This window comes from Bos mutus, chromosome 19 (assembly GCF_027580195.1).
Source record: "Bos mutus isolate GX-2022 chromosome 19, NWIPB_WYAK_1.1, whole genome shotgun sequence".
NCBI lineage: Eukaryota > Metazoa > Chordata > Mammalia > Artiodactyla > Bovidae > Bos > Bos mutus.
The window spans coordinates 7,199,628-7,217,709 of record NC_091635.1 but is presented as its reverse complement, the minus strand read 5'-3'; the positions used below and the strand labels follow the sequence as shown (position 1 = coordinate 7,217,709).

The window sequence follows — 18,082 nt, the reverse complement described above, 5'->3', positions numbered from 1 at the left end:
CAGCGGGCAGGGGACCCAAAGCTGGACTTCAAGATGTTGGAATCACCGGAGCAGAGATTCGGCCACTGTCCTCCAGGACAGATGACAAGCATCACCACGAATCTCATCTGAGCTGGGCCAGACAGACCCGAATCGACTCCACCGACAAGCAACTCAAAGCTTTAAGCAGGGGCCCCTCCTCCTCTTCCTCATACGGACCGGGCACTTTCACCCACCTCCTGCGGACAAGACCCAGGAAGAAACCCTGGTGGCTCCTGTCTCAAGACCCATGTGGTCCAGGGGGAGACGCCTCCTTCACGGCCCCGAGGACGGGCTGGCATCCAAGCCTTGTATGTGGTGACCTGGGTGCCCGCATGCCGTGAGAGGGTGCCCCACAGGGAAACGCGGGCTCCCGTCCCGCTCTGGGTGACCATGGGTGACTCAGGGGCTGGGTGGGCGGCTCCACACCCCGGCTTCCTGGTTCCCACTCCCAGGCTCCTTCCACAGTCCCTGCTCCCTCTAATGCAGGTCCAGCCTCCACCTTCGACCCCACCGTTAATCCAAAGCCTCCAACACAAAGCGGGGAAGCCGGGCGGGCGGGACGGGGCTGTCAAGCCCAGCCGGCATACTCACTTTGCCGCCTTTGCCCTGAGGGGCCGTCCACAGCTCTGCCCGCTTAAAGAGCATGGGGCAGCACCTGGGTCACAAGCGAGTCAGCTACCGGGCTGCCAACACTGCCTCCAGGGAGGGCGAGAAGGAGACGGGGAAACGGAGAGGGTGAGGGAGGGCAGGGGAGAACAGGGGAGAGGGCTGGAGCGCGTGTGAGCGAGGAGGACCCTGCGCAGCGGTGGCAGCAGCGGAGTGGAGCTTCAATCTGCTGATTAATTCAGCCTGTTCCCAGTCATGCTGCAGATCGAGGGAGGGAGGAGGCGGAGGAGGAGACCGGGCTGCCGGTGCAGGAGGGCGGGGCAGGGGTGGGAGAGAGGGGAAAGCTGGCAGCGGCTCTGCCAGATGTCGGGGGCTTGGCCCATTCAGCAGGGGAGGCACCGTGGGGAGCCCGGAGCTCGGGAGGCGCCCACCAGAGGAGAGGCTGGGCAGGAAATCGTTGCTGTCGGCCCGCAGCCCCCAAGGCAGCTGCCGCATCAAGGAGGACCTGGCCTCTCACCGCCCCAATCCCTTTCCTGGGGCCCGTGTCACTGGGCGAGGTGAGGGGCCCTACCAGGGGAAGTCCCCCAGATCCCTGACACTCCAGCATGGAGCCACACCAACTGCAGCCCTCTCCTCTGTTAGAGCTGCAGGAAGGAGGGGAGGGGGGACTTGAGAGTTATTAATAGCAGCACATCCTAGAGGAGGGGAGAGGACTGACAAGTGAGAAAACTGGAGCAGTGACTTCCAGGAGGGCAGAAACCGGGGGACCGGAGAGGGAGGGAAGAGCCCCTGAAAGGAAGCCTCTGCGGATCCCAACAACGGACCAAACTCCTTCCCGCCAGGTGGGGGGGCCTCCAAGAGCCACTCAGCGGTGCCATGCAGAGCTCAGCCAGCAGCCGTCCGCCGACTGCATGCAGACGCTCCTGCCCAGGTGCTGCTGGGACAGGACACCGGGCCTCGTCCCCAGAAGAAAGTGAGGCTGCGGACCTCCTGGGGCTTCATTCAGGGCCTGGGTGTCACTCCGGGACCCCGAGTTTGACACACAGGAAGCTGTCAGAACGGACCCCCTGGATGATGTAGGGGCAAAAGACCCTGGGAGTGGACAGGAGAGTTCTCTGCTTCCCTCCAGGCTACCCTGAGGCTGGGGCAGGAACACCTCGGCGGAGATGAAACGGTCTAACAGGTCGAAAACCTGAGTGCGGGCTGGACCTGAGACAGGCTCTCCAGGGCTCTGCTTCCTAGACAACACCATCTCCTCTGCAGCCAGCCTCTCCCCTCCCCATTCTCTAGCACAGTTCCCCGGGGGGGCCCACCCCAGGCCCCGCCAAACCCAGAGCTGAGTGGGGATAGGAAAGGAAGGGCCTGGGCTGTCCAGGGGTTAAGGGCAGGAAGTCTCCCAGAGGACGGGGGAGGAGGGGTTGGCTTCAGAGGCAGTCACTCTGATTTTGGGCAGCAGCTTTAGCAAAGTGCCCAGGAAACTTCTGACCCCCAGCCCCGGCTCCCAGGGCACACTCCCCTTTAGCTTTCTAAAAAGACACTGCTCTGGGGGAACCACAACTAAGCAAGCACTGTCTCTCCTGTGCAACAGCCCATAGGGTTTAACTCAGGTGCTCCACAGCCCCCAGCACAGCCTTCTGGTGTCCGGTCCCCCCTTTCCAACACTGTCCGCTGCAGCAAGTGCAAGGGGAACTTCTGAGAAGGAGAGACCCAGACCGTCACTGCCAACGGCACATCCACCACAGGCTGGAGACGGACAGCGGTGCCTGCAGAGCACACTGAGGACAGGTAGGTCGCAAAGAGGAGGGAGGCAAGATGCAAAGGATCAACCGGCAACAGCCAAACGGTTGCCAGGCAACGACAGGCAGCCTCACCAACAACTCCCAGCATGTCAGCTCACCCACTCCCGTTGGAGGCCCCAGGGATCCACTTTATAAGCCTACATTTACACAACTCACAAGGAACCTCAGGTAGAAATGTCATCAGATCTATTACTTAGCTGCTTACCCTATAAATTCCTCAACTAGTCTGTCTGTAAGCCAAAGGCCATCCCCTGGGGGCCTAGAGTTCTACCAACCACAGGGAGCATTCCATGAATACAACTGATGATGGTGGTGATGGTGCTTTCTAGAACAGGAGAGCATCTATCCAGAAAGAAAAAGAAGAGGATGAAGGAAAACAAACCCTCCCCAACAAAAGGCATCCAGCCTGGGTTCACAAGTGTTCTTTGGGCTTGAGAGAGAAGCCAGCCCCTAGACCACAGAAATCTGTTTCCCTGATTCAATAGTAATGGATGTTTCAGCCACAGGCTGGAACCAGAGGAAGATACTGTCCTCTGTTTTGGGGACATTCAACCTCACCCAGGCAGGCCACCTCATCACCACATCGTAACCTTCGGAGGGAGGGCGCTCCCTGGAATTGAGCAGTGCATGGCCCTTGCAACTGTACGCAGCAGCCTTGCACCCAGGCTGGGGGTGGGACAAGTGCAGCCTTGCCTGCGTGCCAATCCCTGCTAGGATGGACACTTGCACAGCAGCCAGAGGCCTCTGTGAGCAGGAGGCTGAACACACCTGCCTTAAGCTCAGGTCCACGAGCCTGCTCCACAGCCCATCCAGAGGCACGTGAATCCTGGAGCGGAACATGTCAGCAGTCAGCCAGGTTCCAGTGTGTGGACCCACGGCTCCTTCCCCAGACCTCCCAAGGTCTCTTTGGCAGGAAGATCACTATCATAAGTTCAAGTCAATAAATATTTACTAAGCTCTTTCTACATGCCAGGCTCTATGCAAGGAGCCAGGGACGCTGAGATAAAGCGGGACAGACAGATGGTGTCAACACGGCATAGCAAGGACGACGGTGGAGGGGCTGTGAATGCTGGAAGAAGGGACTCCGGAGGGAGGAGGAAGTATCTGGAGAAGGTCATGCTTAAACCAGATCTTGAATGAAAGAAAAGTAGAAGTCTGGCAGGAAAAGGAGGGGGAGGGGATTAGGTAACAGCCTAAACACGAAGTGTGTACCCAGACTCTAAAGCGCTCAGAATTACCAGTGGTGGGACTTCCTTGGCAGTCCAGTGGTTAGGACTCTGTGTATCCACAGCAGGGGGCACAGATCTGATCCCTGTTCAGGGAACTAAGATCCCAGAGGCCGCACAGCACACCCCCCAGAAAAAGAATTACCAGTGGTAAAGACCACAGCAGGGGAGGTGTGGGATGCTGGGCCAATGGGCAGAAGTGGGCGTGTGGAGGGCTCTGGACCCCATAGTAAAGGTTTTGGCAGGCGACACAATGACTTTTAAGCAGGAGCAACAAAAGGTCAGCTCTGTATTTTGGGTAGCTTTCCCTGCCCACCCAGTGGAGACAGGGAGTCAGAGACAGGGGGACCTGCTAGGAATGTGTGATGGGAGTCCAGGCAGAGATGTAGGGGAATCTTCGTCCCAGGAGAGGGGTACTCGGATCGACGACAAATCTACCTCCGCGTAAAGATGGTATATGTGGAGGCTGTGGGTGCCCAAGTCAGGCTGGGGGGTGCCACCTGGACCCCTGGGGGGCTCACCCCCAGCTGATTCAGCAGCTGTGCCTGGAGTTTGACTGGGGAGCTCTTCCCTAACCAGAAAGAGGGCGCCGGACAATACTCAACAGGGCTCGGCAGGCTTGGGCAGAGAGCAAACAAGCGAAATTACACAGCCCTGGGCGAGGAGTGGAGACTGGCTGGGAGCCAACCCCTGATCGAGAACTGGCTCCATGCGGCCACGTTCACTGGTCCACCCTCTGCCCTTGAGTCACAGCTCCTGGAATCCGTGCGTTCCGGCCGTCAATGGCCTCATCGAGGGATCAGATCACGTGCTACAAGCCCCAGAGCCACACACCCCGCCTCTCACTTTCAGTGTCAAGCCCCCTCACGAGGACCTCCCAGGCAAACACAGTCGGGAGAGTCCAACAGAAACACACACAGTCCCCAGGAGGGCAACCATCACGGCCTACCTCGTGCTTCTCTTTCAGGTCCATGGGCCCAGAGTACTGCAGGCATGCCCAGAGGACGGTGGTCACCCCCGAAAGGAAGGTTCCTCTGCAACATGTACGAACCCCAGTGACTCTGTCACAGTCACCGTGACATCTGGGGGAAAAAGAAGAAAGAGGTTCCATGGGGCTGTTTCTGTGAAACACAAGAGGATCACCTCAACAGTCGAGCAGGACATGGAGGAGATGGTGCCCTGACCGCTGGGCCCCAGCCTGTCCTGGCAGCTGGCAGCTTTGTGAAGTCAAGAGGGAGAAGGCTACAGAGGGGATGCTGGAGGGCTGTAAGCTTCCCCTCTTTTAACCTTCATTTTTGGAGGCATGTACACTTTGTTCTTTGACTTGCTGCCTTTCAGCGAGTAGGAAAAGCCATGGCTTATTAGTTCTTTATTTTTGGAAGCACTGCATGGCATGCGAGATCTTAGTTCCCCAACCAAGGATGGAACCCGCACCTCCTGCAGTGGAAGTGCAGAGTCTTAACCACTGAACCACCAGGGGAGTCCCTCCTTGGCTCTTTAAAAGAGAAGGTATGGGACTTCCCTGGTGGTCCAGTGTTTAAGACTACGCGTCCACTGCGGATGGTGTGGGTTCGATCCCTGGTCAGGGAACTAGGAATCCTGCATGTCACACGGTGCAGCCCCTCCCCCCAAAAAGTGAAGGTAAACTGGAATCTAGATACAACTGGAATAATCAGGCAAATGGTGGAGAGAGCAGCAGAGATGATTGGGGTAGAGACATGCTTGCTCCACCTTGTGGGAAACACACACCGTAAGCAAATGCGTGCACGCCCAGGGCCGCGGGCCTCTCTTGCACCTGGTCAATGGGGCAGTGCTCAGTAGGCACCTGGGCGGGTGCCCCAGGCTGCAGGGTCCAAGGCAACAGTAATGCGGAAAATGAAGATTAGTCTCACCTCCCCACCTCCTACTCCCTCCCCATATAACCCCTGACCCTCACCCATACACACTTTATAATTTCAGACGAGTGTTTGGGTGAAGAGTGCGTGCATGCGTGAGTGCAGGCTAAGTTGCTTCAGTCGTGTCCAACTCTGCGACCCTATGGACTGTAGCCCGACAGGCTCCTCTGTCCATGGGATTCTCCAGGCAAGAATACTGGAGTGGGTTGCCATAACCTCCTCCAGAGGATTTTCCCCACCCAGGGATTGAACTCGTGTCTCTTATGTCTCCTGTATTGGCAGGCGGGTTATTTACGACTAGTGCCACCTGGGAAGGCCAATTAGCTGCAGAGAGAGCAAACTAACCTGCTCTCTAACAGTTCTCTTGGGGCCGACAGCACAGCCTTATTAAGAGGAGCTGGTCAGAAGCCCAGGAGAACTGTCTAGAAACAATTAAAAAAAAAAAAAAAAGCTGTGTCCAGAGGACCCCAGGCAGGAGGCCCAGGCGTGGCAGGCACTAAATCCGACCCACAATCCCATCCGATCCCTCACGGGCCTGCATGGCTGAGTCTGCCCGTCCCTCTGCTCTGCCAAGCAGGGCTCACAGTCCCAGAGGTCAGAGGCAGCCAGCTGACATGGGATCCGGGGAGGCTGAGTGTGCATCTCCCAGAGGCCGCTCTGACTCGGGCACCCAGGCCCTGTTTACAAGGACAGCTCAAGGTCCCCATGACAGCCCATCCCAGCGGGGGCTGGAAGAGACAGTCACTGCACAGAGAGAGGCATCAGGAGCCATGCGGAGATTCCGCTCAACTTCTCCGCCAACACTACCAGGGTAAGACGACTGTGCGGCCAGCTGGAACCGCAGCAGCTCCGAAAGGGCAGCCAGGAGCACGACATTCTTCTGTGAGTCTCTGTGTTCCCATCACTCCATACATGGGATTCTGGGAGACAGCCGGCCCTAACTGCCTAATCTGAAACCAGTAGCTGTGTCCTTAAAGGGCCAGGTCTACTCCCCGCCCATGGTGAAAAAACCCACAGGCTTCAAAGCCAAACACCGGTGGGTTCAAATCCTGGCTCCATCATGTGCCAAGTGCCAAATGACCTTGGCGAATCACCTGCCTCTCTGAGCCTCAGTGTACCTGTTCAATGAAAGGGAGTGATGATGCCTATTTCACAGTATTAATATTGACACACTTCACTCAGGTCCAACTCTGCGACCCTATGGACTGTAGCCCGCCAGGCTCCTCTGTCCATGGGGTTCTCCAGGCAAGAATACTGGAGTGGATGGCAGTGCCCTCTTCCAGGGGATTGTCCTGGCCCAGGGACTGAACCCACGTCTCTGACGTCTCCTGCACTGGCAGGCGGGTTCTTTACCAGTAGTACCACCTGGGAAGCCCAACACACACCCACAAAAATGACTAAAATGAAGAATACCGACAGTACCTACTGTTGTGAGGACACGAACTGGAAAATCACTGGTGGGACTATCACATGGTGTAACCACTTGGGAAAACGTTTTGGCAGTCTCTGATAAAGTAGAGATGACTGCTGAAAAAGGCGGGGGTTAGAGGCACCAACCTCTGACAGCACCACCGCACCCTCGGAGTGTAGTGGAAAGTCCACATGTAACTTTATAGTCAGCCCTCCAATTTACAGTCCTGCGTTATGGATTCAACCCACCATGGATCATGTAGCACTCTGGTTCGTATTCAGTGAAAGAAATACAGATATAAGTGGACTCATGCAGTTCAAGGGCCAACTATAAACACTTATTACATGACCAAGTAATCAAAATATACACCCTCACAAATATTCATAGCAATTTCATTCAAAGTAGCCCCAGATTGGAATAATGCAAATGTTCACTCACAGGTGGACAAATGTCCACTCAACATTGAAAAAACTAAGATCATGGGATCCAGTCCCATTACTTCATGGCATATAGATGGGGAAACAATGGAAACAGTGAAAGATTTTATTTTCTTGGGCTCCAAAATCACTGCTGACAATGACTGAAGCCATGAAATTAAAAGATGCTTGCTCCTTGGAAGAAAAGCTATGACAAACCTAGACAGCATATTAAAAAGCAGAGACATTACTTTGCTGACAAAGGTCCATATAGTCAAAGCTATGGTTTTTCCAGTAGTCATGTATGGATGTGAGAGTTGGACCATAAAGGAGGCTGAGCACTGAAGAATGGATGCTTTCAAACACCACAGTGTTAGAGAAGACTTTTGAGAGTCCCTTGGACTGCAAGGAGATCAAACCAGTCACTCCTAAAGGAAATCAATCCTGAATATTCATTGGAAGGATTGACGCTGAAGCTGAAGCTCTAATACTCTGGCCACCTGATGTGAAGAGCCAACACATTAGTAAAGACCCTGATCCTGGGAAAGGTTGGAGGCAGGAGAATTAGAGGTTGACAGAGGACAAGATGGTTGGATGGCATCACCAACTCAATGGACATGAGTCTGAGCAAGCCTCGGGAGATGGTGATGGACAGGGAAGCCCAGTGTGCTGCAGTCCACGGGGTCGCAAAGATCCGGACGTGACCGAGTGAATGAACAACTACCACTCACAGGTGAATGGATGAATGTGTTATGGTTAATGCGTATCATGGAATTCTACCCAGCAACAAATACATACATGCAACCGATACGTACAACAATGTGGCTGAATATGAAAAACATCTGATGAGTAAAAGAAGCCACTCACAAAAGAGTGCCTACTGTATGACTCAATTTACATAAAATTTATTGTTGTTGTTTAGTCATTAACTAGTGTCTGATTCTTTGTGACCCTATGGACTGTAGCCCACAAGGCTCCTCTGTCCATGGGATTTCCCAGGCAAGGATACTGAAATGGGTTGCCATTTTCTTCTCCAGGGGATGTTCTAGCCCTAGGGATTGAATCTGTCTCTCCTACATTGCATGTGAATTCTTTACCACTGAGCCACCTGGGAAACCCATACAAACTTTAGAACAGGCAAAACTAATCAATCATGGCAGCAAGCAGATCAGGAGTTGTCTGGGGTCAGGGAGAGGGAATGACCACAAATGACATAGAGATCTTTTGTTTAATATTGTGACTGTGAGTGGTGGTTATGGGATGTATACATTTGTCAAAATTCTTTGAACTATATACTTAATGGGTTGGCAAAAATATTTGTTCGGGTTTTTCGCAACATCTTACTTTTTGGCCAACCTGATAAACAGGTATGTTTTATTGTATGAAAATAGAGTGCTTCCATAGAGCTGATTCTCAGAAAGTACAGTGGAATCTGAGGTACAGCCGATCTTTAAAATGCCTAGCACATGCCAGATGTGGCTGATCTAAAAGAGAAGGCTAATGAAGCATTTATCCAGGGCCGACAATGGCAGATACTTGGTAAGTCTAAGGAATGGTCCTGTTTTCAAAGAACTGTAAGATGAGGTCCCTTCCCTAGAGGGATTTAAAATACAGTGGTTTGGGCTATTCTGAAAAAAAGATAACTAAAATTCAAGTTGGCCTTGAAACACTAAATGAGAACTGCTAACAGGTGCGTAGGAGGAAGACTTACCTAAGCAAGGGTCACGAGTCCAACCAAGGCACGAGGAAGAAATGCAGAAGCCTTTTTGAAAGACAGAGATCTGACCTATTCGGTTAGAGCAGAAGGCCTGAGTAGGTCAGAGTGAAGAAGTAAATGAAGGATCACACAGGACAGGGAAATCGGGAACTCTTGCAACAAGGCGCCCTGAGGAGTCACTGGAGGTTTCTGAGTAGGCCTCGGGATTTTAAGAGGGTAGAGAATGGATCAGAGGAGAAAGGGAAAGAAATTACAGGCAGAAGAGTTAGAAGAAAATGACAGTCACCCTGGTTCACTATAACGAGTGTCTCAACAAAGGAGGCAAAGAGAGTGACCTGGTGGACGCTTCCTGGCTCAGAACCAGCGTCAAAAAGAGCCAAGTAAGTGATGAGGGCTTTCCGGGGGTCCAGTGGATAAGATTCCTCCTGACAACGCAGGGGACACGGGTTCAATCCCTGCTCCGGGAAGATCCCGCAGGTCTCAGGGCAACTAAGTGCGTCTAGAGCCCGTGTTCCACAACAGGAGAAGCCACGCACCAGCCTAGAGAAGAAAACAGAAGAGCCTGCACACGGCAGCGAAGGCCGCGCAGCCACAAGTACACGAAATGTTTCCTTTTTTAAAGAGAGCTTAAGTGGGTACCCAGCGTTCAGGCTGAGGACTAGCTGAGGAGCTGGCTGTCCATATCTCTCTGTTAGCTATGGTGGCATTCTAGGCACACCCAACCCATCAAAAGCATAATTTGGTGGACTTCAGCTAAACAGCGGTGCCCAAAGTGTACTGACTGATGCGGGAGGGAGGGAGGCTTTTAATCACAAGTCTCAGAGTTCTATCCTTGGTGGCATCCTAGTCAGTAGTTTCATCAGTGACTTGGGTAAGGAAACAGACGGTATGCTAATCAAATTCTCGGGTAGCACAAGCCTGGAAAGGAGATCAAAGCCAAGCTCCAAGAAGATCTCAACAGGCAGAAATGATGGGCCAAATGTAATAGATTCAACTCAACTGTAAGACATTCAATATTAATTTCTGTCCTTAGGTTCAAAAACTACTGTATAAAACATTCTAAAGCAATTATCCTTCAGTTAAAAATAAAAAAAAAAAACTTTTTAAACACTACTGTAGAAAACACTGTAAAGCAATTATCCTTCAATTAAAAATAAATTAATTAAAAATTTTAAAAAAACTACTGTATAAAACTACTACAAATGGCTTGTGTGCTAAGTTGTTTCGGTCGCGTCTGACTCTTTGTGACCCCATAGACCATAGCCCGCCAGGCCTCTCCCTGGGAAGATGGGATTCTCCAGGCAAGAATACTGGAGTGGGTTGCCATGCCCTCCTCCAGGGGATCTTCCCAACGCAGGGATCGAACCTCCTGCACCAGCAGGCAGGTTCTTTACCACCAGCGCCACCTGGGAAGCAGTTTCAAAATAAATGGCATGGCCACCCAGAGTTCATTCATATTTAGGTCAAAGAACTGATGCTTTCAAACTGTGGTGCTGGAGAAAACTCTTGAGAGTACCTTGGACAGCAAGGAGAGCAAACCAGTCAATCTTAAAAGAAATCAACCCTGAATACTCATTGGAAGGACTGATGCTAAAGCTGAAGCTCCAATACTTTGGCCACCCGATGAGAAGAGCCGACTCAGTGGAAAAGACCCTGATGTTAGGAAAGACTGAGGGCAAGAGGAGAAAGAGGCAACAGAGGATGAGATGGTTGGATGGTATCACCGACTCAATGGACATGAGTTTGAGCAAACTCTGGGAGCTAGTGACAGACAGGGAAGCTTGGTGTGCTGTAGTTCATGGGGTTGCAAAGAGTCGGGTGTGACTTAAGAGACGGAACAACGATAACAATAGACATGCTGCTGCTGCTGCTAAGTTGCTTCAGTCGTGTCCAACTCTTTGCGACCCCATAGACAGCAGCCCACCAGGCTCCTCTGTCCATGGGATTCTCCAGGCAAGAACACTGGAGTGGGTTGCCATTTCCTCCTCCAATGCATGAAAGTGAAAAGTCAAAGTGAAGTCGCTTAGTCGTGTCCGACTCCTAGCGACCCCATGGACTGCAGCCTACCAGGCTCCTCCGTCCATGGGATTTTCCAGGCAAGAGTACTGGAGTGGGGTGCCGTTGCCTTCTCCAATAGACATGCTAAGTACCCCAAAAGAGAAAAGTAAGTCTCCTGCTTGCACATTTCAGAGCACACCTGAAATAATTTGCTCATTTGTATATCATACACTGAGAAGGACACCGACAAAAGCGGAAGGTTTCCAGGCAGAAACTGCCAGGTTGGAGAATCTGTGACATGAGAAATAGTGGAAGGAGCTAGACACCCTTAGCCAGGACACATACCAAAAACATTTCAGGTCTGAGCAGGGCTAGAAGGGCCTGATGGCTGCCAGGGGAAAGAAGGGCCAGGCTCACTCTGGGAGGCTCCAACAACAGGGCCTAGGCTAGGGTGAGGAAGCTACAGGGAGGCAGACTGGGACTTAACATGGACAATATCTTTTCTTCGTTTTTGTTTTTTGGCCACAAGGCTTGTGGGATTCTCAGTTCCCCAACCAGGGACTGAATCCGGGCCACGACAGTGAAAGCCTGGAATCCTAACCACTGGGCCACCAGGAAACTCTCGAGCAATTTCATTACATAGTTAAAATTGCATTTAAAAAACGGAAGAGGCTACCTGAGAGGCAATGGGCTCCCCATCACCAGAGGGATCCAAGCAACGGCGGGAAATTATGGAGCTAATAAACACATCAGGCAGCAAATAAGAAAGACATGACCTTCTATGGTCTCTTCTAATTCCAAGAGACTATGAAATCAAGAAATCCAGGAGCATTTACCTATGAAAAGATGCTCAACTCCACTCACAGGAAGAGACATTCAAATTAGACTACCCCAAGGGAACAAAGCTGGAATATTTTCACCACCGGACTTCAAGGTTTTGTAAAGCTACACTAATCAATGCAGTGTGGTATTGGCCTGGTAATAGAATCTAGAAATAGATCCAGACAAATATGGTTGATTGATTTTTGAGAAAGGTACAAAGGCAACTCAGTGGAGAAAAGACAGTCTTTTCAACAAATCATGCTGGAACTAAATAATCAGATATTAAAAAAAAAAAAACCCAAAGTTTGTAAATACAGCTTGCACCACATACAAGAATTAACCAGTAATGGCTCCTAGAGCTAAATGGAAAAGTAAAAAGAAGAAATAATAAGAGGAAAACCTTTGCTAACTTTGGGTTGGGTTTCTTAGAGTCAATACCAAAAGCTGCTGTTGCTACTGCTGCTAAGTCACTTCAGTCATGTCCAACTCTGTGTGACCCCATAGACGGCAGCCACCAGGCCCCCCTGTCCCTGAGATTCTCCAGGCAAGAACACTGGAGTGGGTTGCCATTTCCTTCTCCAATGCATGAAAGTGAAAAGTGAAAGTGAAGTCCCTCAGTCGTGTCCAACTCTTAGCGACCCCATGGACTACAGCCTACCAGGCTCCTCCGTCCATGGGATTTTCCAGGCAAGAGTACTGGAGTGGGGTGCCATCGCCTTCTCCAAATACCAAAAGCACAACCTACAAAAGATATTAATAAATTGGAACTGAGTAACTGATGACAGGAGTGGGAGGAAGAATTTTCACTGTATATACTTTTGTGCCTTTTGAATGTACCTCGTGAATGCACATGTATCTTTAAAAAAGAAAAAAAACAACAGCAACCTCTCACTTCTGGGTATATACCCACGAGATGTGACATCAGGGATCCAAACAGGTATGTGTACACTCGTGTTCACAGCAGCATTATTCACAACGGCAAAAGTGGAAGCAACCCAAGCGTCCATCAACAGACGAACGGATATACAAAATGTGGCTGATGCATACAATGGAATATTAGTCCATCTTAAAAAGGAAGAACATTCTGACACGTGCTGCAACATCAAAGAACTTTTAAGGCCTACACTATGTGAAATAGTGAGTGTAAGTCGCTTAGTCACGTCCGACTCTTTGTTTGACTCCGTGGACAGTAGCCCACCAGGATCCTCTGTCTGTGGAACTCTTCAGGCAAGAGTACTGGAGTGGGTTACCATTCCCTTCTCCAAGGGATCTTCCCGACCCAGGGATTGAACCAGGTCTCCCACATTGCAGATAGATTCATTACTGTCTGAGCCACCAAGGAAGCCCAAAGTGAAATAAGCCAGTCACAAAAGGACAAATACCATATGTTTCTTCTGACACGAAGTTTCTAAGGAGTCAAATTCCTATAGACAGAAAGTAGAATGGTGGTTTCCGGGGACTAAGGAGCAGGGAATGGGGGGTAAGTGTTTAACAGGGACAGAGTTTCAGTCTGGGAAAATAAAACAGCTCTGGAGATGGATGGTGGTGATGGCTGTATAACAATATGAATGTACTGAACACACCGAACTGGTTAAAATGCTAAGTGTTGTGCTATGTATATTTTACCACAATATATTAAAAAAGTCAGCAACTTCTGATTTTGCAATTGGCTCTGGCTTTTATTACAAGCAGTGCGTTCCATGATGACTTTAGGGATGTTTATGCTCAAATTCAATAAAGGCTTAAAAAAAAAAAGAAGATACTGACATTAAGAAAACTAAGTTCATATTATATAATTATACTATTCATATTCATACTATTCATTCATATACTATTCACACTATAATATTCATATTCTTAACTGTAATGTTTCTAGTTTCCCAAAGGCCACTGTGAGCCCTGAAAGTCTCCTTCCCTTGGGGACCCCTCATTCCCCATCACTTCAGGCCTCTGGATGCAGGCATCAGCTCAGGTCTAATCTGGCCCTTAACCTACTTGCCATGCCATGTGATCCTGTTTACTACTGGCTCGGCAGCCACAGGCAAAGCTTATTATTAAGCTGGTCACCAAACCACACATTCTGGCTGGCCGGTCCATTCGGAAGAAAAACATTCCTGCTGCGGCTTAGCCTTTAGTTCACCTGTGTACTGTAAACAAATCTGGGCCTGCTCAGAAACCGGGGTTCAAAGAATGTTTTTAAAGGAGCCTATCTTTCAGGTAGAAAAAGATGCTCTCATGAAAACAAGGCTGACACACAGCAGAAACTTACACAGCATTGTAAAGCAACTATACTCCAATAATAAAAGTTTTTTAATTAAAAATCTCATTTGGAGAACAAAAAGCACTTAGCAACTTTTGGAAAAAATGAAATAAATTATGATGTATGGATTAAAAAAAAAAAAAAAACAGGACTTCCCTGGTGGTCCAGTGGTTGAGAATCCATCTGCCAACGCAGGGGACACGGGTTCGATCCCTGGTCCAGGAAGATTCCACATGCCTCTGGGCAACTAGGCCCATGTATCACAATGACTGCAACCACTGAAGCCTGAGTGCTCAAGAGCCCACACTCTGAACAAAAGGAGCCACTGCACTGAGAAGCCCTCACTCAGCAATTGGAGAGCAGCCCCTGCTTGCCACAACTAGAGGAAGCCCTCAAACTGCAACAGAGACCCAGTGCAGTCAAAATAAATGAGTAAATAAAAACAAAAACGCTGACACAATAATCAGATTTAAAAGATCAGCACCCACTGATCAGCAGAGATGTGCCAACTACGACTGGGAACCTTGACACTTAAACACCAGGAGTGAGTGGATTTGGGAAAAGCTATGATCAGAACTCAAACTTGAGTTGGGTGAGGTTCAGTTGCGCCTTGGGTCGTAGGTTATGGTCTCCAACCTCCAGGGTCTAATGCTCGATGATCTGAGGTACAGCTGATGTAATAATAATAAAAATAAAGTGCACAATAAACATAATGCACTTGAACCACCACCAAACCATCCCCCCATAATCCATGGAAAAACTGTCTTCCATGAAATTGGTCCCTGGTGCCAAAACGGTTGGGGACGGCTGGGTAGCTCATGTTTACAATAGCATGCTTCCCTCTCTATACAGAAATCGTTTCCCAAGCTCAACATTAGGGAAGGACCAGTGGGAGGAACCAAAGGATTGCAACCTGCCTTTCTCTTGAGTTCCGCAGGAGTTAAGCTTTCCAAAAGGCTGATTCTCAACCCTTGGAGCTGGTACTCCCTAGCAACTTCTCAAAATAGAAATGTGAAGGGCTTTCTGTTGGCTTCCATCTCACCGCCCAGCCCTGGCTCTCCCGGTCGGGTCACCACAAACAAGGAGGGGGTGGAGGCGGTTCAAGGGCAGTTAACTCTCACTTCTTTGGCAGCTGGTTATCAACGGGATGGTTTGTACTTCACCTCCCTAGGCAAGGCACTTCTCCATGGTCTCTGCCAGTTTCCCTACTTGTCGTTCTGACAAAAATCAGTGAGAAAGGAAGTTGCAGCTGAAATAAGCCTTCCAGGGTATGTGGATTTTATGTGAACATCTAGCCCCAGTTTCACACTTAATGACAGTCTACATTCTGGTGTCTTCTGATCTTTATAGTGATTTTTTTTCTATTCCATGGATCACTTTTACCTTTTTCTTTTTTTTTCTTTTACCCAACTTTTTAGATAATGAACCTGGTGCCCTTTTTTCTTATTTAAAACTACCTCACTGGAACACGCTTGCTCTTCTTTTGCCCAGATCACCATAAAGACATACCACCATAATATTTCTTCTTCAGTGCTTCTTGACTTTTTTCTGTTTCCACACTGCTCTTATACACAATCACACTCTCTTAATAACACCTCTAATTACACTGCCAAGTTCCCTGAAACCAAGAAAGTGCTACCTCGCCCTGACTCCACCCGCCCCACCCCCGCCTCCCCTGAGAATCACTAATTTACACCCACAAAGATATACCACAATAACTATTAATCAGCCAGTGAACTACTTGTTGGTTACTTAAAATTAATAAATGCAAAATATATTAAGTAAATGCTAGACCCCATGAAAAGGGATTCTCTGGCGGCTCAGATGGTAAAGAATCTGCCTGCAATGCAGGAGACCTAGGTTCCATTCCTGGGGTGGGAAGATACCCTGGAGAAGGGAATGGCAAACCACTCTGATATTCTAGACTGTAAAAATCCCATGGATAGAGAAGCCTGGTGGGCTACAGTCCATGGGGTCACAAAGAGTCGGACATGACTGAGTGACTAACACACATACACACAAAGATCCCATGCAAGGGATCCTATACATACAGGCCACCTCATTTAAGGCTCACAACCACCCTGCAAGAGGCTGAGAAAAAATACGGAACTTGGTTTTCTCAGATCACACCTAGGAAAGGACATGCTCTAATGGGTAAAGAGCTCAAGAATCTGGACTTGATGACCCTGGTGACCCTGGCCCTGGCCCTTTGCATCTCTCAACAGTTAGTCCCAGGCCTCCCAGGTGGCTCAGTGGTAAAGAATCCACCTGCCAATTCCAAGACACATGGGTTCGATCCCTGGGTGGGGAAGATGCCCTGGAGAAGGAAATGACAACCCACTCCAGTATTCTTGCCTGGGAAATCCCATGGACAGAGGAGCCTGGCGGTCTATACAGTCCATGGGGTGGCAAAAGAGTAAGACACGACTTAAGGACTAAACAACAGTTAGTCCCCACATCTGTAAAATAAAACGTTAAAACTCCCTCTTGACTTCCATCTTCTAAGAGTACCCAGGCTTAACTGAAGTGAGTGTCTTGGTTAAAGCATGAGAAAACTAGCGTTGTCCCGGTGGACAAAACAACACACCAAGAAGGAAATTAGGATTCGACACAGAACTCCCTGCCTTTTTTTTCCCCAAGAGCCACACACACACACAGAGGGTGGGATGGAGCAGCACGTGACCATATCAATGAGCACGCCCAAGTGCAGCCGGTGGTTACACACCAGTCAAAGAGCAGGGCTTCCCTCGTATCTGGCACCGGGCAGGGGCTCACGCTGCACACGAGGGACTCTAAGTACTGGCTTCAGCGGTGAGCCGCTGAGGAGCCAGAGCACAGCAGAGGCAGCAGTTTAAAGGGTGGCAGTGACTCCTGCTGCTTCCAAGGAGTCTTGAAACCTTCGGGAAAGGTAGAAAGGGGCGGGGAGGGGGAGGCCAGGCACGCTCCAAAATGCAACGTCGCCGCCGCTCTGCGCGGAGAAGCAACCTCCGGCTCCGTCCACCTGGACATCGGGGTCGTGATCAGCACGACGGCCCGGGCGGCATTTGAGAGCGCGCGCAGGGGAGACAACCGTCCAAACTGAGGCCGGGAGGGGGGCACTCCCAGAGACCCTATGAATAAACTGGACGCCAGCGCTGGAGGCCGTCCGGGCCAGGGCCCAGGCACGGTCATTCCCGGGGCAGGGAGTCTTTTGTTGGCTGGAGGCTTCGATTTTTGACGCGGGACCCCCAAGGGGCCAAGCCAGGGCCGAGGGGCAAGTGTGAGCCCCTGAGAGGAAGGAAATGGCCAAGAGCTGGAGGCAAAAGCCAGTTCCTTGACTCCTCCACCGAAAGGGATTCCCTCGAGGCCATTCCCTGGGTGCAGACCCCAGACTCCCCTCCCCTCGGCCAGGAATCCCGAGGAGGCGGAAGGCCGGACCCCACGCCCCTGTGCTCCCCTTGCTTCGGGCCACGGGCCTTCTCGTACTTACCGGGGCCGGGGGACCGGTCTTCCTCGCCCGCGTCCTCTCCCCTCCCTGCCCCCTCCTCACTTCACGTCCCCTCCTCCAGGGGCCGCGGCCATGTCCGTTACTGGCAACTCCAAAGGGGTTTGCCTCCTTCTCCGACAATGGAGACCGCTAGCTCGCTCGCTAAAGTCCTGGGCGCCGATTGGTCAAAATCTGAGACGGGGAAGATTTCCAGCTTCTTATTGGCAGAGTGGAGCGCGAGGCTGTAGCCACAACCGCCCCTCTGGGAGCCTGGCGGAATTGAGTGCCAAATGCTGCCGGCGGGAGAGCTCACAACCGCTGTCCATCCTTGAGCGTCGTTCTCCGGCGGTTTCTGAGCCAGCGGTCTCAGTCAGGGAGGAGGGCACGGCTTTCAGCTCGATTCGTTTTCCCACGGAATTATCCTGGGAAGATCGACAGGACCTTC

General features: G+C 50.7%; 1 protein-coding gene across 6 annotated transcripts in view; it reads right to left on the bottom strand.

Moving 5' to 3' along the window:
• TMEM94 (transmembrane protein 94) overlaps positions 1–17,800 on the bottom strand; it is a 35,928-nt gene extending 18,128 nt beyond the window's left edge. For 2 of the 6 annotated variants that reach the window (XM_070389066.1, XM_070389069.1), the window contains exons 1-2: positions 17,641–17,800; positions 4,602–4,734 (exon numbers count right to left, since the gene is read on the bottom strand). In XM_070389066.1, the coding sequence (XP_070245167.1) occupies positions 4,602–4,625 (24 nt within the window). In that variant the 5' untranslated portion in view covers positions 4,626–4,734; positions 17,641–17,800. Of the gene's footprint in view, positions 1–612; positions 761–4,601; positions 4,735–17,640 lie in introns of those variants that run through there. The other 4 variants (XM_070389065.1, XM_070389064.1, XM_070389068.1 and 1 more) reach the window with 4 other exon arrangements.
• Positions 17,801–18,082: the final 282 nt, after the last annotated feature.